The sequence below is a fragment of the Ascaphus truei genome, chromosome 5 (genome assembly GCF_040206685.1).
Source record: "Ascaphus truei isolate aAscTru1 chromosome 5, aAscTru1.hap1, whole genome shotgun sequence".
Classification (NCBI taxonomy): domain Eukaryota; kingdom Metazoa; phylum Chordata; class Amphibia; order Anura; family Ascaphidae; genus Ascaphus; species Ascaphus truei.
Window position 1 is genome coordinate 108536704 of NC_134487.1, and position 21395 is coordinate 108558098.

Here is a 21395-nt window from a genome sequence, read left to right on the forward strand (position 1 = left end):
TACATATTGGCACATGAAATGCAACATTTCTACAATGTCAAGACAATAGAAAGATGAAAGTACCAAGTCCCCTAAAACGATAGAATCAATCCAATATGCCAGGACTAAATGGCAAACCAGTAAAGAATCCTTGATTTGTACTAATAATTAAACCTGAAGGAACGAACGGTTTAAATCTGTTTATCCTTAGGGGTTCTCTGTGAGACTTCTTTGTTATATATATATATATATATATATATATATATATATATATATATATATCTCTATCTCCTTGAAGTTTAATTTCTAGTCTGTCTATCACTATGAAATGAAGACCTGGCTGCTGGATTGCTAGAATTATTTTTTTGAGACTGGAAACACTGACTTTATACCTATTACCAGTGTTCGACAAACCTATACATTTGCTCGCCCCGGGCGAGTGGATTTAACCCCCGGGCGAGTAAATATTGGCCCAAGCAGCACACGTTTGGTACTAAGTGGCGAGTAGATTTTTTTGTGTGGCGAGTAGATTTTTTGGTGATTTGTCAACCACTGCCTATTACGATATTTTGACCTGTTGCCCTAGTCTTTGTTTTAAACTTTTTAGTACAACCTACATATAGTAAGCCGCAATAACACTCTAAAAATAAATACACATTGTATTACAGCAATTTATGCATTGTTTACAATTCTTAAATCTTCAATTCTTGTGATCATGTGTAGATTTAATGCCAAATTTGCATTTTTGACAAACAAATATCCCAATGGCTCATAGTAAGAATAGTGAAGAAAAAATGCAGTACACCACATGTAAAATGTAAAAGGCACTTGCATAAGTGACAAATATAGATAATGTTAATAATTAAGCACACTGAAATAGTGACAAAGTCTGCACCGATATTGATAAGTAAGTGAGACAATAAAGAAGTCGCAATCGGCAACACATATAGACTGAAAACTGTGCAATAGGTGAAGCAGTGCACAATACCGACCATTTAAAAAGGGAGGATAAAAAAATTGTAAGAGTGCTATGGGTGTGCTGCTGTTTAAAAACGGATGGCACTGCATTGTTTTTTCCCCCTAGATTTGTAAGAAAAGCGCACAACTCTTAGTGTAGTAACTTGAGGTATTTTCAACATACAAAAAGATCAATAAAGTCAAGCTATCAGAAGACCATGGTAGCAGTCCCTCTAAGGATTAATGACAAGGTCTCGGGCATTGGCAACCTGTCGGGTTTAGGAGTTTTAGTCGGTAGTTAGACAGACATGTGGTCTCCGTAGCCGCAGAAGACACTATGATGCCTCTTGGATGAAACGAGCAATGGCGATCATGCACCTGATGGCTCTGTAAACCAGCCAGAGGGGGAGGTGCTTTGTGGTGATGTCAACATCAGCTGTTCCAAAGGCGTCACTTCATTAGGAAGTACTAGTACACTGAATATTCCGTCCATTTATATGTATCCTAAGCTCACGATTGGCCAGGGAAGCAAGTGTCACCTATGATGGTATGACAAATGAACTGATGGTTTGCGTATACATTAAAAGAATTAGAATAACATGATTATATTAAATATATATATATTTCACACATCAGATTTGAATAAAAATATACAAAAATATATTTAAACGATAGTTGCATACCCAAATCAATAACACCAGTGTATAGTAGCATATATACTAGAACGAGAAGAGAAACAGAAAAAAATATAAAATAGAACGGAACAATATTCACAAACTATTATAGAAACAATAGCTTAAGAGAGCAGAGCAGACCCTTGAGGGATCTCAACGTAACCAACTAGGTTAAAGAAATTTTACATCAATATCCCATAGAATGAGGAGATATCTCAGACTTGAATGATTAAAAAAATATGGTTATCGGTAGTTCTAACAGGTGACTGGCACAAGCGAGAGAACTTGGGCAGTGGTACTGAGATGGACAACCCCAATGGGCCAAACGAAACCTCATGCTAGAAAGGTCTGGGGCAGGCCCTAATTGATTCATTAATACCAGGGATAAAATATAAATATCTGCATTGAGCCCTAAAGGGACTAGGATTCTAAGCTTGAATATACAATAGTTGCCATAGCTTTCCTGCTTAGAGCCGTTCTCTCCCCTATTCCCTCTTTCAACCTCATATACAGAGGCACACCCTCCTCTCCCATCCCACAGTATGCACTTGACCTGTGAATCAGGCGACTTGGACATTTTAAATCCCTGACTTGCGTATTAAAATCACAGTTAAAAGATAGCACACCTTTAAAATGTTTTTTTTATTGTTTTATTATGAAACCTAATAGGATAGTAACTTCATCTTTTCTTGTGATGTTGCCTCATTATACACCTGTATAAACCATGATTTGAGATGTGAGGCTACCAAATATTTCCTTGATCAATTCCTTTTGCTCTTTAAAAGTATTTAATATACACTGAAGACTGTTCTGCGATGGCTTATCCAACAGCTCCAGTTGACCAAATAAAAGGTGTTGTCGCAAATACTCTTAAATTATTTAACCACTGTTATTTGCTATACACACACTTGATCTGACTAACTGAATCGCACAAAGTAGAGAATTCAAAATCTTTGAGTAACCACACATTTAGGTTTTCTGTCTGCCAAACGTTTCACTGTGACCCTCCTATGATTTTTATTTTGCTCCATTTTTATCTAGAGTGCTTGGTGTAATAGTTGCTGAAGGTTAAGTTTTAAGTGCATACAAATAGGGGCTTTCTTTCTCAACCAATATTTGGCAACTATGTTGAGCTGATTAAAATAAAAACAAATAAAATAAAGTGAAAGGAAAGGACAGGACACTACATGTTTCGCCTTTACACACGGCTTCATCAGGATAAACTCCTGGCAGAGGTGCTACCCACGACCAATCACAGCGCTGACCCTGTGAAACCAACTCAACTGTGGCAAGTAACACAGATCAAGAAGCCTTCTAAAGTGTGTGACAATATACTCACCAAGAGAACTTGGAATAATGAGGCTCAAGCCTCGGTATCCAATATCACCACTGACAGATTTAATCTGTCGGTCAGAACAGAACAGGAAGAAAAGGAAAGATTTATTAGAAAATAAAGAGCATTTTGAAATAAACAATTTTATCCCATTACAAAATGTAATGGGGCTTCTAAAAAGATTAAAAACATTTTTTTAAAGCACCCTCCTATATTAAAACACCATTCTGACAGACGATCAAAAATAATATACAACAGGGCAGACAATATCAAACGGAAAATAATTCCCAGTATCCCCAAATGAAAACAGAATATCAATAATTGGCTATCCAATTTTTCAGTACCATTCACTCATTGTTTAATTCATTTATTTGTTAACATATTTTAGTCACATTCTCACTGTTTAACAATTTATTCACATTAAGTATTCATTATTTCACACTAAGAGCTATTTGTGTTTATATACAGGAATAAACAATTAGGATATTTTTAATTGTCAATAAATGCTAATTTGCTATTAAATCTATACACTCTAGATCACAAAACACAGGAGATGTTAAAATTAGTCCTTAAACTTATAGTAAATATTTTTTTTTTGATTGTCCGCACGGCTTACAATATGTAGCTGCACTAAAAGAAATGTAAAACTTAGAATAAGGGAATATGTCAGAAATGTCTTGATAGAATTGGAGTCGCACACCGTTTCTAGTAATTAAAAATAAAATAAAAAATTCTAGCAATTCATAAGGTCTTGGATTAATAGGGGTCGATAGACTAGAACGTAATCTTCTTCGATGAAGAGAGATACAAAAAATCTCACAGAGAAACCCTATGGATACACACATATAAAAAGTCAGTTCCATCAGGTTACTCTAACTCTTCTTTTTATCGTCGCTCCTCACAGCCATTCTCAAGAAACCCTTACTTGACTCCTGCTCCCCCCTCTAACTTCCACCCTATCTCTCTTCTCCCCTTTGCCTCCAAGCTACTTGAGCGACCTATATACAACCACCTGTCTTACTTCCTCTCCTCCATTCCTCTTTACAATTTGGTTTCCATACTCTACACTCCACCGAGACAGCAACCAAAGTGCAATGACCTACTCGCAACTAAATCTAAGGGTAGTTTCTCCATACTAATTCTCCTGGATCTCTCTGCTGCCTTAGACACTGTCGATCACCCCCTTCTCCTAAATATTCTCTACTCCATTGGCCTCCGTGACATAGCCTTCTCTTGGCTCACGTCCTAACTATCCAACCGCTCCATCAGTGTTTTTCTCTGTCTCCTCATTCCCTCTTTCTGTTGGGGTCTCACATGGGTCTAGCCTTGGCCCTCTGCTCTTCTCACGCTACCCCTCTTCACCTGGAGAACAAATATCATCTTTATGCTAATGGCATCCAAATCTATCTCTCCTCCCCCTGACCTTTCCCCTCCTGTCCCTTGTCTACAACTGTGTCTCTGCAATCTCCTCCTGGATGTCTCACCGCCACCTGAAGCTAAACTTGTCCAAAACAGAATTAATAATCTTTCTGCACTGCTGCCGCTACACCAACACTCTCCGTCACTCTGTCAATAACACCACAATCTCCTCAAGCCCTCTGACTAGGGGTTATCCTCAACACTGATCTCTCCTTCATTCCTCACATTCTGTTATTCACAAAGTCCTGCCATCTCCACCTATCACCAAGACACACCCTTTTCTCACTCATGATGCAACTAAAATCCTAATCCACCCACTCATGTCTCGCCTTGATTACTGCATCTTTCTCTTGCTTGGCATTTCCCTTGTCTGCCTCTCCACTCCAATCCATCCAAACAGCTGCTGCTGGACTCCTCTAACTCACCGCTCCACTTCTACTTCTCCACTATGCATAACCCTACACTGACTTCTCCATAGCCTGTCGAATTAAATTAAAATCCTTTGTAATTACTTAGAATTGTCTCAACGATAGTGCCCCCTCTTACATTTTAGCCTTCATCCACAAATACATGCCCCCTACGTTCTGCCCACAACATCCGCCTTGCCTCCCACCTTATTACCTCTTCATTTCCGCATGCAAGACTTCTCCTGTGGTGCCCCCTCTCTGGAATTCCCTACTATGTACGGTCAGACTTTCGCCCCGCTTTCAGATGTTTAAAACTCAACTCTTCAAGGAAGCCTACTCGCCATACTTATAACATCCATCTCCCCTGCATCTGCAACCCCATTAGGAACAGCTGTGTGGCTGGACCAATCTCCACTGCCCCCCACCCCACACCCTTTAATGGCTTCAGTTGTCAGGCTGGGTCATATTCTAACTTGAGCCACACCTTCTCCTACAATAAGTACAAGCCTTACCTTCAAGTTTTAACATTGTCCCTCATTCCCTCTAGAGTGTAAGCTCTCACGAGCAGGGCCCTCATTACCTCTTTGTATCTGTGCATGTCTGTCCTCACCTTTATGTAATATGCACATCTCTGTACTCCATTGTACCGTGCTGCAGAATATGTTGTCGTTTCACAAATAAAAGAATAATAATAATTTGGTTTAAATATTCGTTTAGATCTGGTTTGCCATTTTAGTCCTGGCGTAGTGGATTGTTCTGTCCTTTTCTATTGTCTTAACATTGTAGAAACATTGTTGCATTTCATGTGCTAATATGTATAGAATAGTTCTGGTGTGCTCATAGATGAACCCATTTAGGATTCACTCCGTCACAGGAAAGGAAATCTAGCCCCATATACATGTAGCTGTTGTATAACTTTTTAATTTAATACAGATCTGTTTTTATATACTGTAAGTATCAATATATTGACTTGCTATAACATGGGTTTTCGCCCATACACGTGTAGTTTGTTTTCATTTTTGATGTAGTGCATGAGCAAAAACCTATACACTTACATATTTTATTATTGCTATGGATTTTACGATTGTCCATAAATATTTTTCTATATGTATTGTGATGGTTACAAACATGTTGTATTTATCTACATAATTTTTCTATAATCAATGTGTGAAGCATTTTATGAATTTTATAATTTTATATGTATATTTCTTGTTTATTAAAAGTTGTTGGGCAATGTGTGGTTAATGCTTAGGGCTTTGTAAGACTGTCTGAATAGACCGAATATCGGTCCCTGAGGAAACCGGGTGCACTGTGAAACGCGAGTACGGTGATGGAGGACTGGAGGCAGAGCTAGACGTGACATCAGACACAGACCGCACCTCTGAGCGCATACACGTGAGACCGGAGATACTTCACTGGATCCTTCGATGGCTGTGTTTTTACAGCAAAACAATTTTAAGCCTTTTAATATTTGTTATATTGTGATTTTAACAGGGCTACTTTTTATCCTTTCAGTATATCCCTTACATCCCATGTGTTCGTTTTCTTGTCTCATATATAAAATCCTGATTGAATATCCTCCAAATATAGCCTAGAACATATATGGTTATTTCATGGCCTATATTGTAGGCACTCCATGTGAGTGTATTTTCAACCACAATTCACTTCTCTCGCTCTCTTTTTTTTTTTTTTTTTCCCAATAAACCATTTGCTAAATATAATGCACTATATTATATTTTTGTCTTTTCTCCCCCCCCCCCTTTTTCTCTCCCTTTTTTTTGGGAGACTTCCAGACTGGAAAATGACGAAATATCAAGAAGATGAAGACTATTTGCAAACTAAATTACATAGCTGCTCAAGGTCATTTGATTTATTTGCTTAGTAATTTACAACCAACTATCAGTCTGATCTCTATTGCCCACTCTTCATCATCTGTGTGTCTGTGACTTTTAATCTGTGTGTCAGAGTTGCCATCACATAATGATATTTGCTGGTGGAGGGGACTGCTGCAGGGCAAATGAGTGATCCTTTCTCGCTATGTCAAACAAAGGGGTCATTTAGAGAAGACTTTGTCAGAGCACTAGGCAGCTCTGCAGCCAAGCCTTAGTGCCATAGTCATTTTTGGCCTTATTTTGCATACCATAGTTGGTTCATGCTGTCCATCTGCAGCGAACATTGTCTTTAAAGGTGTCTGAAGCATATTTGCAGTATATGTATGTGTATATATTTATTTATTTTTTGGTGAATTTTTTTTTTTTTTTTTTGCAGCTTCCATAACATGGTAAAAAAAATAAAAAATAGATTCAAATGCTAAACAAGTTGTTAACCTTTTACAAGAGCATTGACTTGTGTGTAGTAAATGGACTATTATGTATGTGCAGTGGAAATGCTTACTCATTCATTATTTACTTCAGGTTTCTTCTGTCTTGAAAGCATGCATAAAAAATATATAAATGAATGATGGTGTTTATTGTGCACACATCTTAATTCATTCTGTTTAATAATTGATATACAGTACAGGCAAGCCCCTTTTAATAGTTTAATCTGTGGAGTGTATTGATCCTTTGTGTGCTGCAAGGGTCTGGAACCGTGAACTTTCTACATATATATTTGCGTTGTTCAATTTAACTAATTTCTGGTGCTAAAGGGATAAAAACTAAGTAAAAATACATGAATACAGAAAGTAACAGCCTATTTTCGACCGGTTTTAACGCCGGCCAATCAGAGGAACAAACTTACTCGTTGGTGAGCCAACGAGTAAAAGGAAAAACCGGTGAAACTAAAATCTAAAATAAACCTTGTCGAAGTGCACTGTAAAATAAATAAATAAAGTGCACTAAATTAGGGTGATGAGTTTAAATAAATCCAAGTTAGGGGACACCGAGCAGAGCACTCCATCTAATGCCCACTGGGAGGCAAATTCTGACAACGTCCCAGTGGCCTCGGCATGAGTGTACTCTGCCCGGATACGGGAGTGCACCAGTGCCCAGAACATCCCAAAAATGTTCATTGGGACCTCCCCTTCCAAACACTGCTTCCTGGCAGGGGGCTGGAAAATGGAGCCAAGTAATAGAAGTTCTGCAAACTTTTTTTTTATGCAGCAATAACTCGAACGGTGCATAATTGTATTGTAAGTCTTTATTTATATAGCGCCATTAATGTACATAGCGCTTCACAGCAGTAATACACGTGGTAATCCAATAAATAACAGATAATATAAATAACAGATCATGGGAATAAGTGCTTTAGACATTAAGGAAGAGGAGTCCCTGCTCCGAGGAGCTTACAGTCTAATTGGAATTAATAATTAATATTATAACTTGGTTAGCTTCAAACTGCTGCTGAGTGTTTTATTTTGAATGTTTCTTTAACTTGCCACTTGCCAACTTGGCCAATTTTTAATAGGAATGAAAAGTTTGTTAATGTAGCCTTCTGAAGACTGACTTACTGACAATGTCATGTCAACATCCAATGGGGAAATTCTAAGAGCCGTCACTTCTTGATTACTGCGCGAATAAATGTTTTACTAGTGGGAAATAGATTTAAAAACTAAAGAGGAACACCTATATTTATTGCGCACCTTGTGTGGTGCTGCTCAGTCTTGGAATGATCTCACTTGTTCGTAGTCATTATAAATGCCTTCTCTTAATGACCGTTGAGAATGGGGGAAAACACTGGATCAGAGGGTTTAAAGCAGGAGTCCCCCATAACTACCCCCCTCCCTTTATACCAAAATGCAACCTGGGGTTCCTCCAGAGGTGAGCCGTGGCGTTTGTAACTTGGGTCCCTCTGGTTCCCAAGATACTTTCTCGCGAAGTTGACAGTAATACTCCGTTTGTTTTTTTTATTTTTGTTAAAGAGACTTTAAATGGCTGTCCAATAAAAAGCTGCAACCTATGTTACGGCTTCATATTTGCCAAAGATTTGATGGCTATTTTGTTTCCCCTGGAGGGAGGTTTATAATAATAATAATATGTTCTTGTATAGCGCTGCTAGTTTTACGTAGCACTTTACAGAGACATTTTGCAGACACAGTACCTACCCCGTGGAGCTTACAATCCTATATTTTTGGTGCCTGAGGCACAGGGAGATAAAGCCCAAGGTCACAAGGAGCGGACATTGAACCAGATTAAATGCTTAATGTTTAAATGCAGTAATTTCACTGGTAAGTATCTTGGCGTGGAAGTGCTGTGGAGCGGAGAACAGCACAATTCAGCTCCAGGGGACCCTCCCCCTGGGTGAGTGAGAGGGAGGGGGGATTGCTGCTTTAAATAAACTTCCCTTTTCTCCAATCAAAAGGCTTATTTTGGCGATGTATTCACCATTACATGCATTGTTTAAGCTATTTGCTACTAATCTTCACTGCATTTGTAACATCATTTTCTAGCCTATTAGAGTTCAGGTTTGTATGCTGCGCTAAACAGTTTCCAGTGGATCGCTGACTGTTGCTTTTGTAAAGTTTCAGCATATTCTCTTTCTTTTTATTTTTTATTTAATATATATACACATACATACATACACGCAATCGGTGGCTGAGCCATGGTGTATTATGAATCTGTTGGATTTTTACTTCATGCATTCCAAGATCATTCAGGGCCATCAAATGATATATATAATGCACTTTTCTCGAGACATAGTTGTCCGATGCTGACTTGGCATGTCTGAATTGGAAACGCCAGTGAGTATTTGCAGTCTGGAAAAATCAAAGAGCCAGCAGAAAGACTGCATACACATTTTAATTGACCCAGCCTCTGAGTACAATATGAGATCAATGAAAGTAGAGGGGGGTGGAAAGCATGTTTAAATAATTATAATGAACAATATTAACAATCTATGCTTCTCTTGGCTATGCCAGGGCACTCTGCTGTGCATAGGGCTACAATACAGGCACAATCAATACCTGAAAAACGAACATTACAATTTTAGTTTCTGACGCACAGGCTAAATTGTAAAGAGCATCTGGAGCTGCTGGCACGTTTAGGAAATCTTACCCTTTGTCCAGTCGTCCTCCTACTCTGTCCCTGAAATAGATGTGCTGTATTAAAAGGCAGTGTGGAGCATCCGCAATTGCTTTTCAGGTAATTCATGGGAGATTCAGTATTGTTAACTACTGCACACGATTCATTTTAATGTATGCGAGAAGTAGCATAATCTGCAGCTTTCATTTAGTAGTAACCTGTAAAACCTTACTTTGCAATTCAGTCTGAAATAATGATAGCTCTATAGAAAACAACTGGTTGGATGTTGCAGTCATTCTGCACTCAGCAGAAAGTGTGCATATCTGTCAAACCAGCAGGTACAGGTTTGGGGAAAAGGTTTTCTGGCCTTAATGATATGTAATCTAATTTTCAGTGCTGCATTTGATCCGCCGTCTTCAGCTTCCCCTTGAAATGATAATCAAGTACATAATTGATCCTGTGCTTCTGCTTATAGAATACTGCCTAATTGTAGACCTAATCATTGTAGGGAGAAAAAAAAAGCAAACTTCAAGGTTTTTTTAAAAAAAATTTGCACTGTCGACATTCAGAACTTCAAATGCTTTTCTGTAAGATTGCAAGTCCTTCCTTACTGAGAGAACATTTCATACACGCATCAACTATCTCCTCACCATACTTTTTCTGATATCCTTTGTGAACTAAGGTCACCATTTTTTTTTTGTAATTGTTTTCTTCCACTTTAAAGCTGCAGTTCAAGCTGCCGTTTTAAAAATATATGGTATATGTTTTCCCATTCAATGTGCATCAATACAATCGGCACACTGACAAGTGATTAGCTAAGATGCAGGTCGATCCGTTCTCCTGTAATCGATCGCTTGCTCAGTTATTTAATTCAGTTCTTGCATAGCATTCTGGGCAATGTAGTCCTCGAATATGATTGACTGGGCAGTTACTAGATACAATTGGTTCACTGCTAGAGAGGGCGGGGCTTAAGAGCCAGACCATTAAAAATGCCTTAAACATTTTTTTTTTTTTAAATGTTACAAGTATTTTCTCATAGTACAGAACTGATTTTATTAAAAAACAACAACAACAAAAAAAAACATGTAGGATATTGCCGGAACTGCTGCTTTAACTTTGGCTTCTAATCTGTGGATTGTTTTGGTGTTTCTCAAACATGTTCTGGGTCCCACCTCACAGATTTAGTGTTTTTTTGTTTTGTTAATTTCTGATTCATGTTGAAACATTGCATGCTATATAAATGATATTCATTGTTCAATAGAACCAATGGGATCTGGCTATTGGTCCAGTAGATACAGTATCGCAGCAACTGGTTGTATATATAAAATATGGCTGGGCACATCTGTTAATCGTAGTCTGGAAAATTAGGTACCACACGATTTTATTTTCTATTAAATAAGGTATGGCACCCACATTCAGGTTTTTTTTAAATGTAGTTTGTAATTTCTCTCAAATTGAATTGACTGTAGATCAGTACATATTGCCATGTCTTAATTTAAATTCATGAGGAAGTCTTGTGTAAGGTCCTCTGTAAACACGTAGAGAAGAGATTTGCCGATTAACCTCTTGTTGGCCAGAGAGCTCCATACTTTGGGCTCCTTTTATTCAAAGCACTGCAGTATGAGAGCCCAACAGTAATGGATACAACCTTTCTGATGCGTGTGTAAGTATATGGTGGTGCGTTGTAAAAGTTGCTTTGCATAGTAGATTATACCTGCACAGCATGTGCACTTGGATCATCTTTAGTGCAGACATTACAACTCTGAAATGTAAGCATTTTAGAATTTTTAACGCATCTGTGGTTTTTAGAAAGTTGGAAGACTCCTCATGCTGCTTGTGCTGTATAGGGAATCAAAGGCTTAGTTTATCTTTTATAGCAACCATAGACGTTGGTTCTCACCGTTTCTTGTCTTAGAACCACACTAGTGATGTTTTAATCTGCAGGTTGTTGATTAGAACATATTTAAGCGCCTAATCTGTCATGAAATTCTCCTACCTTCCCCTCTCATAGTGAGCCCATATCACACACTACCTTTTGTCTATGGGGCTAATGTTGCTTTTTTTATTATACTCCGTAGACCTCCCAATGCCTGACTTGTGTTTAGTTATACTTTTTTTGTGGGGGAGGGGGAGAAACGTAACACATTCGATTTTGTTGTTTTATTTTTTTTAGAATCCTTCAGAAGATACTTTATACCGTACAGTATATAGTGTGTAGGTATCTCCTTTTCTGACAGTTTAGCTGAAGAAAGCTCCAATTGTCTGTTAGGTAGCATCCAAGTATCCTTGACCTAATCTGTTGTGAAAAATTCATTAAACAATTGAGATGTAGAGCATTTATATGGCTAATGGGGCTACATCTCTTAGCATATTGTCCTTTCATAAAGATCCATGTATCACATGGGGCTGTCCATTTCTTGCATACATTTTTGTTTTTAAAGATTTAATCACCCTTAAAAGTAAAATAAAACAATTATTTGCTTCCTGTATGAAAATGGTGGCTAAACTTGTTTCTACAAACCTGTGTAATTCTATCCTCTGATGCAATCTGGTAATTTATTCTTTAAAAAAAATATTTTTTCCTTTTTGGCAGCATGATGGTTTAATGATGGGGTCATATTTAGGAGCCAAAGTCTGGATTACCAATTTCACGCCATATACAACAGTATAGTATGTTGTGACAAAAAGCTATACAGTGTCTAGGAAAAGATGTTAAATACTCCCAGGCATTTAATTAATGGAGAGATATTTAAAATACTTCCTACCCTTTAAATGGACGGGTTACAGATTTGTGACACAAAATGTGAATTGCAACAATGCAGTGTAGTGGAAACTATATACATTCTGTTTAATAATATAACTCCTTACATCTGATATGCTGAGGTTCACACTAGTGCATACATGTCTCATGATGTCTTTCAATCCATCCAATGATGCATCATGAAATGTGCCCAGCTGCCTTTGGATGTTTAAAACTTTTGAAACAGATTCGTTATTAAGGGGTAGTGAGATTTTACCTGCATAAAAAAAAACCAATTACATTTATTGTACCGTCATTATTAGGTAGTTACACCGGTCTTAAATTGTAATTTTCAAATGCAAGTTGTCTTTCTCTAAAAGCGAGTAGGTTTCTTTGCTATTGTTGCAAATGTGGGATAAAAATGGAAATTCTCTTTCTGCTGTGTAATGAACACACTGCTTCACCCCGTTTACTGTTGGCTCCTTACCCGGGAGATGCATGAATTGTGAAATGGTGATTTATCAAGCTCGGAATACATTGGTGCAAGAAGATTAACTCCTGTTTGCTTTAGTTTTGCATATTCCATTCACAACACATTTAGTTGCAATGACCGTCTACAAATATACAACAATATTCTATCTGTTGTTTACTCATGGAGGCAGAGCAGGTGAGTGTATGCCATTGAACTCCATGCCTAATATACCTCAAACTAATCTCTAATGAAAATAGCAGGGCATTTTCCATCATATTTGTTCTTTTTAATTTATTTGCAGGCTTTCAATGCATCTTAAGTTATGTTACTGCATTATATTTTAATTCCTGTACATATTTAAGTTATTTGCTTTCTTGGCACATCTTGGTATCCTTTCTATTTATTAGGATTAACTTTAAGTTATGGAAAATATATCTCGTTAAGACAGGAGAATCCTTGTTGTAGGGGCTCTTTGTCTGCATGGAAAATGGGCTCCTCGTTCACTTGCTAAATAAATTAAGCTAAATTTGCATTGTAAAATTAACAAATATAATCTGCCAATCTACTACTTTTATCATCATAACCACACTTCCTTTTTATTTATATGCACAAGCATACTGTTGGTTTGATATGTCGTCATGTAGTAGCATTTATTTGTTTTGGATTATGATTTCTAGGAGCTGTTCTCTAATTAGCTATAAGTTTTTATGTTCCAGATTTTGTCCCTAGCTGCAGTGGAAGCACTGTGTATGCTAGGAGATAATGGCGAGAAGCCGGGCTGCAGAGCTGTCTGAAACATGTGAATGTGTTCACTTATTATGTTTGTATTGGCTGTAAATTGGAGGGTTTTTGTCACTTTTTTTCCCCTCTCAACATAGTGCGGTTGTTATGTATTGAAATTCACCAGGACATTTTTTTACTTTGGATAGATATTGAGTTATAAAGCACAGCAACAACCATCTAAAGCAGCTCATTGCAAGTCTAAAATATTTTCCATAAATATTGTGCGTGTTTTATCCTGAACATGAAGACGCGCATGCAAGCAGCACTAGCACGTTTTGACTGTTAAATGGCAGAATGCTTTCAACTATATTGCAGCTCCATTATGTTAACTGCGGTTGTGCTTTTAAAAATGCGTGTTCGCAAACAGCAGAAGGAAAGTCTAAAATCAAAAATCTCACCTAAGTCATTTTATTTTATATTTTAGAATATTACAGATGAAATTATAAACTTGTCAATTTACGATGGCCAGTGGCATATATATATATTTTTTAAATACCATACAAAGTTATTTCCTTCCTTCTAATTCTATGGGGGTCATTCATGAAGATATGATGGGGCTTATTTGGCATTACTGTACTAAAGCTCTGACGAATGGGAGACTCGGAGTGCTGCAGAATCAGTACTAGTGCAGTTTAATGAATTACCCCCTATGACTCAATTTCAGTCCTGTTTTTGTTATAGATATGCTTTTAACAGACCTTTAAGAGGGCAATATCCATTTTGAACTGTTCTGTAACACTATAGTACATGGGTTTGTCCGGCCTCAGGTGAACTAATTAGATTAAGCAAGAAGCTTTCCTTAGATAATCATTTAGGGAGCCATTTCTTATGCTGGAGCTCGGCTGCTGATAATGTGCAGTTGAAGGTCAAATGCTTTGCAGAGAATAGCAGCATCTTAATCTCGGGCAGTGGTTTAAAATTACCAACCATTGGCTTTTAAACATTCCTCTGACAAGCCTTTTTGGTTTGGATCGGATATGTTGGCAAGCCTATTTATTGCACAGATAGAAATCTCTGCATTGCAAACAGTGTTTAGCCAATGTACAGTACATAAACTAAAGTGGGCAAAAAGTATTTGGTAAGAATATTTTCCCTTATGGAAGTGGGCAAGTGTTCCCTTCTAGTGTAGAATATGATACCGGGGATGAGCTCCTACTGAAGAATGTCCCGACTTTCTCCTTTCCTGTCTCCTCCCATTGCAGGGTTCCAAACAAGCAGAAGACATTTGCTGTTTGTCATATGGTGCCCAAAATAGTTGCTCACAAGGTTTGAAACTAGTCTCGGGTTTTTGTGACTCAATATGTGTTGGGTATTTCCCTTTTTTTTCTTTTCTTGGCCACCCTGTTGAACTATTATGCATTAGTTTGACTTTTTAAATAAGTGAAATATAAAATAGAAGATTGAAAATAGAGATTTTACATGGTGGATATTTCCATTTGGTACATGGTGTAAGTTGCGAAGAGGGCATACACCTATAAGAATGTAACTTTGTAGTGCTGGAATTAAATAAAGCTGTGCACTCATTTTGTTTGTATTTGGTTAGAAATGTACTGGCCACTATTATGCGAATGGTACCAAGTACACCAGCATTGTAGTCGATAGAATCTTGGGGAAAATTGAGAAAATAATGATTAAAGTTCAATGCTACTGTTGTTTTCCCCCTGTGTCTTGTAACTAATGGGCTTCCCAACCTTGGGGGGAAAAAAATTGTGCCTGGTTTACTTGATTTTCAAATAATGTCTACATATGTTGTGTAGAAGAGCTTTCTCTTGCTAAGATCGCTTCGCTTACACCGCTTGCACATCTTCACAAGTGTTCCATTTACACCCCTCCTGCCTGCCTCCTCGTTTCTCCTTCCCTTTTCCTTGATACTCTTATTGAAAGGAGTAGGAAGATCTAGTATCCCCTTTCCTAACATTTTGTGGGGTCTTGTTGCAGCTTTCTCTCATTCACTGCCTTTATCTTTTTGTTGTTGCTTGTCTGTTGAGTTATGCGGTGAGGAGAAAATGAGAAGGCTATTGGTTTACCTCTTAGAGGTAACTGATTACCAACTACATCCATGCTTATCACGCTGTCAGATTTTAGATTTTCAATGTAAGTGACATTAAACACTAGGCTATTTATTATCAGGTAACCCTTACTACCTGATGGTAACTCTACTACTGGGTGGTACAGATATTGTAAAGGCTGTTTAACCTGACTTTGCAGACTTCATTATTTGTACATGAAGAATAAACAGCCACACTACAGGTTTTTCCCTTTTGTTACTTCAAATGATTACAATTATTTTTCTCTTCTCTTTCTAGAATATTCAGCCTACGTTTTCATGAAATTACACAGTCGTGCAACATGGAGCAGTATTCAAGACACATCGGTGGAAGTCCTCTTTGAGCTACTCCTCCCCCCCCCCCCCCCTTTAAAATGAACTTGGTATAGAACTTGTTTTGTTCTCAAAAGGGCTGTATTTCATTATCTGGGGAGAAAATATTTACTCCCAACTGGAATTGCAGACAACTATATTTTTGGCTGCTTCAAAGGATTGTCCTTGGTCAAGATGGCTAACAATTCAGTTGCATATAGTGGTGTAAAAAACTCTATTAATGAAGCGAACCTTTTGGATAATTTTGGGATCACAGTTGAGGAGCTGCGCGATCTTATGGAATTGAGATCGACAGATGCAGTACAAAAAATACAGGAATGCTATGGCGATGTCTATGGAATTTGCACTAGGTTGAAAACATCCCCACATGAAGGTAAGGTTTGAAAGTTATCTCATTATCTCATGATAAATGCACTTGGTTTTTCCCTTTTTCAGGTTAATCGTGTATTTTATTTATTTATTTTCCACCCCTTTTTGATACCTTGTGTATATAATGGGATAAACAAAATGCTTGATTTGAAACTTTACAAATAATACGGTTGGTACTGCAGGTTTGGTAAACAAAATGTGTATGAATAGCAGGGTGTCTATGGAGCGGAGCCATATTTATTTCAGCACAGACGACCCCCTGGATGCTGAGATACTTGCCTGGAAAAGCAACAGGCTACTTTCTGGTTGTTTCAATTACCCCAATAAGAAGCCACGATGGATGATGATGCACCTTGCTATTGGCCTGCATAATGCAGGAGATTCAAACATTTTGTTTTCCCTCGAGGGAATGCTACTGGTGGCACCTTCCCCAAGAGCTGAAATGAATGAGCCAGCCCTTGCATCCCACACGTACCACACACAAAAAAAGCCAGGTTGTGGGTAAAAAGAAACTAGCAGGAGGAACTTCTCTGTTCATTAAAATTGCAATTGAATGTCAAAAAGAGAGATTCTGACCCCCCATCACAGAAATCAAAGGATGATTGGTAATATACGGTCTACCATGACCGGAACAGACTTGGACCTTTGCATGAAGCTGGTGTCCTCTGGAGCTGAACAGCAACACTTGGAGCTGCAGGCTCGACACTGATAATCAGCCTTCTGTGTGCTAAATAAAGCTGAACCCCGTTATAACGCGGTGCTCGGGGTCTACATAATGAGACCGCGTTACAACAGGGATCGCGTTAACCGGGATTGTGAAATGGCCGCTGCGTGAGGACTTGCCTGGCATCTGCAGCTCTCTCCTCTCTGCAGCTCCATCAGGAGTACAGGGTCCGTTTGGGGGAGTACATGATCCTGCTGCACTGTTATATCCCACCAGGGTCAGCATATATTGGTGTGTAGGGACCTCATATTTTCACCTCCCGTCCCTGTGTGTAGTTACTGACGCTCAGGGTTAGTTTATGTAGGGTTCTCTACTGCCTACTTAGTGAATTCAGCTACTCCATTTATGTGTTTGTCCACTTATCATTGTGGCAAACACTGCAAGTGTGCACTTGTGTGTCTTTAATCAGTGTGTGGGCTTACAATTACCTCACACTGTTGTTCACCACACTACATTGTTGCCCTCAAATGATATTACTTCTACAGTATACTATATATTTCTGAGAGGCATTACATGTTAGGTGTCATTTATTTAATTACACACCATTGCTTTTTGTGAGTGCTATGATCTACAGGCTATCCAGTGACGTCGTTACTTATCAGAAGCAGCCCAAATAGCCACGTTATACTAGGCATTGGGTACCTGTGCTTCTGGTCTTTCATTGTGTTGATGTTTTTAGTCTCACTTGGACAATATTTGGTATTTTGCTAAATAGAGATCCCCTACGGGGCATCAGCACTGAACACTTTCAGTTTCCTTTACTCACCACATTAGACTGGTACCATTATATTTTAATAGTTTATTCTCAATAAAGTATTTTATAAACATCAATTTACCTTACTACTTGGTCCAGACTTTCTCCTTTGTACTGCAATTACTAATTCAGTAGGGTACTCTCTCCCACAGACCTTGAGTGCATTATATGTAGGGCCTTATCTGTATGTTCAGTGTTTTGTGTTTGATATCCACATAATGAGACCACGTTACAACCGGGATCGTGTTAACCGGGATTGTAAAATGGCTGCCGCGTGAGGATTTACCTGGCATCTGCAGCTCTCTCCTCCCTGCAGCTCCATCAGGCGGCGTCCACGTGCACGATGCACATCTCCAAGGGGGTTTTTTTTTAAAAATAACATTCAATGTTTAATTGCTAAAGGACGGACACACACTACCACTATACCATAGGATTGGTGTGATGTCATTGGACTCTATTATCAAACTTAACTTCTAGTACACATTACTGAAAGGCAGTTCTGTGCAGTACATGTTAAGTTTGATAATAGAGTCAAATGACATGACACCAATCCTATGGTGTAGTGGCAGCGAATCCCTAACAGTGTATGAAGGGTCATGGGTTCGATTCCTGCATGGTATGGTATAATTTATAAAGTCCTTGCGCGGCGGCCATTCCGTTAAAAAAAAAACGGAGATGTTTTTAAATTTGGAGCCACGCTCAGACTGCGTTTTTAGCACCCCTGTTGTACAGTATTGGGTATCCTATGATGCATTTTTTTTAAATGGGAATGAAGGGGGTCCATGGAGCTGAACCGCATACATTTTAGCTTCGGAGGGACCCTCTGCTTCCGATGATACTTGGCTCCGTAGGTGCTGCTGGGGCTCCATGAGTCCTAAACCTTCCTGCGGCACATGGGCCAATTTGAAGTGGTAACGGATGACATTGTGGCTTCCTATTGGCTCCAGTGCTGCAGGAGCTTTAAACCACTGTATTGTCTACCCAGCTAGGGATACTACAAGGGGCACCTTCTCCAGTAAAGGATCTTGGCGAAGCATGGGGATTCCCAGAGGGAAATTAACAGGGTTCATCATCGAACACCTAGAAAACAAAAAAGCCTAGGCAGAACCACACCTTTTATGTTTTTCAGGAATGTATAAACAGGGAGCCATTTCCCCTTCTAGTAAGTCAGTTTTACAGTCTAGTGGTAGGGCAAAAATAAAGAGACTAAACACAGGGTTAAATATTTAAGTTCTTTTTATGTTTTAGTTGCACCTAGAAATGGAAAGATCATGTTTGAATGTATATAACCTAATTTCTACACTTGCCTATGGAATTTTGTTTGTTATGGGATAAAGTAACATAATTGCTTCTGGAGCATTCTTGTTTATTTAGTTTAGAAATATTTGCATATGTGAAAATGACATGCAATTTGTTGTATCCATTTGAGCTCATTCTACCTGCTTCTGTGTTTCCCCTATTCTCCCATGTGAACATTTAAACAAGAGAACCTTCATTCCATCTGTTTTTAGAATCGTACATGCATTCCTTTCTGCCAAAAAAAGCAGGGAGGCAAGAGATGAATGAACCCGCTCTACCTAATATGACAAAACTGTCAAAAAGGTACAGACCGGTGCAAAAAGGGCAAATTACTGAACAGCAAAAAAAGGAAAAGACACTGTATGAAGTACAGGCATACCCCGCATTAACATACGCAATGGGACTGGAGCATGTATGTAAAGCGAAAATTTACTTAAAGTGAAGCATTGCCTTTTTCCCTTATCACTGCATGTACTGCACTGCAATCGTCCTATACGTGCATAACTGATGTAAATAACGCATGTGTAACAGGCTCTATAGTCTCCCCGCTTGCGCACAGCTTCGGTACAGGTAGGAAGCCGGTATTGCTGTTCAAGACGTGCTGACAGGCGCATGCGCGATCTGCCATTTGCCTATTGAGCGCTATGTACTTACTCGCGAGTGTACTTAAAGTGAGTGTCCTTAAACCGGGGTATGCCTGTATAGACACTATCATACAGATAAGTCCCTCTGAAATGCACTCGATGTCTATAGCGAGAGTACCCTATTAAGTAATTGTGATGCAGTACAAGAGAAATAGTCTGGTCCTATTGGTATGAGTATATGACAAATTTAAAATACATGTATTGTTATCTAATAAAATAGGATGGAACCAGACTTGTAATGTAAGTATTGGAAAATAAAATAAAAAGGTAATACGTCGTGCTGGATACCCGTTAAAGGTCTAGAAATAGCACTAAATATGCTATAATATCCGCATGGTAAATAGTGTGCAAGATAATAGGTCCAAGTAGGGCCAATAAATCAGCATAATGAGAAAAAAACAGAAGCACAAATGCCAGTAGCTTATTATATCATGGCTAAAAGGCTACTTCTGATACATCACTACGTCCAGGGATAATTGCACTCAGGGCATGTGTGTGTAAGTGTACATGAAAAGCCTGAAATAGTGTCATATGATGACTCACAACAAGGTCACATAATTACAATGTTGGAGTATATACATATGAAGGCACATATAATGCATCATGTAATAGCTGTCAACACAAGGTCAAATAATCCCAATATGTGAGTATAAACACACAAAAGCACACTTGCAGATGTCCACCATAAGTGGTTGTATGTACATCCGACCGTGCTTCTGTAAGAACCTGGGACATCACGGAGCTGGTTCGCCCTCATTGGGCGAACCGCTCCCGTACGCGCGAAAATCTATAATTTGAATAAGACCTACGCTTGCGGAAGCCCCTGCTAAAGCCGCTCTCATTGCGGCTGCAGGGGCTCACTGAAGCGTCAGCGCGCCTCAGCACGGGTCAGCGCCTAAGCGCTGACCCTGGACGCAGCCTTAGGCAACATAGTACCCATCCAGGCTGCAACTGCAGGCTAGGTCCTGCACAGGAGATTAAACCCAACACTGCCTGTTCCTATCAGGATTCATTGTGTTGAGGATAGTAGAAGGCTATAGCCAGGGGCACTTGGCTACAGTAACATGCATATTTCTTTGTTGGCTGTTCAGTTTGATCTGCAAAACCCATTAATACCAGGAGAACTTGGGAAACCTTAGGCGCTTACTGGTTTGTATGTCCACCCCTTTTCACAGACATAACACAGTAGATCACTTTTCGAGCATATCCTTTTCATCCTAGCTGTCAACAAGAATCCTTCTAGCCCTGCATTAGACTCGTAGCATGTCTTCTCACATCATACCTCTGACTTGCAGCAAGTCTCCATCAATAAAAAATAATCATACTGTAATATGGATGCAACGTGATATATGTGCGATTAACCTTGTGCAACTTCATGTGTTTTTTTTTTTTCTTCTATAATTTATTTTTTCTTTTCTGTCAATTGTGGGTTATTAAGATAAACTCCTGATCTGTATGATTTCCCCCCTCGATCCACCCTGGGATGGTCAATGTGCAGAGATG

At 38.7% G+C, this 21395-nt stretch overlaps 1 protein-coding gene across 6 annotated transcripts in view; it reads left to right on the forward strand.

Annotated features, from left to right (window-relative positions):
• Nucleotides 1-21395, forward strand: part of ATP2B1 (ATPase plasma membrane Ca2+ transporting 1) — a 140733-nt gene that overhangs the window by 24569 nt on the left and 94769 nt on the right. For all 6 annotated transcript variants that reach the window (XM_075600449.1, XM_075600452.1, XM_075600453.1 and 3 more), the window contains one exon: nt 16029-16475. In XM_075600449.1, coding sequence (XP_075456564.1) covers nt 16277-16475 — 199 coding nt within the window. In that variant the 5' untranslated portion in view covers nt 16029-16276. The remainder of the gene's footprint in view (nt 1-16028; nt 16476-21395) is intronic.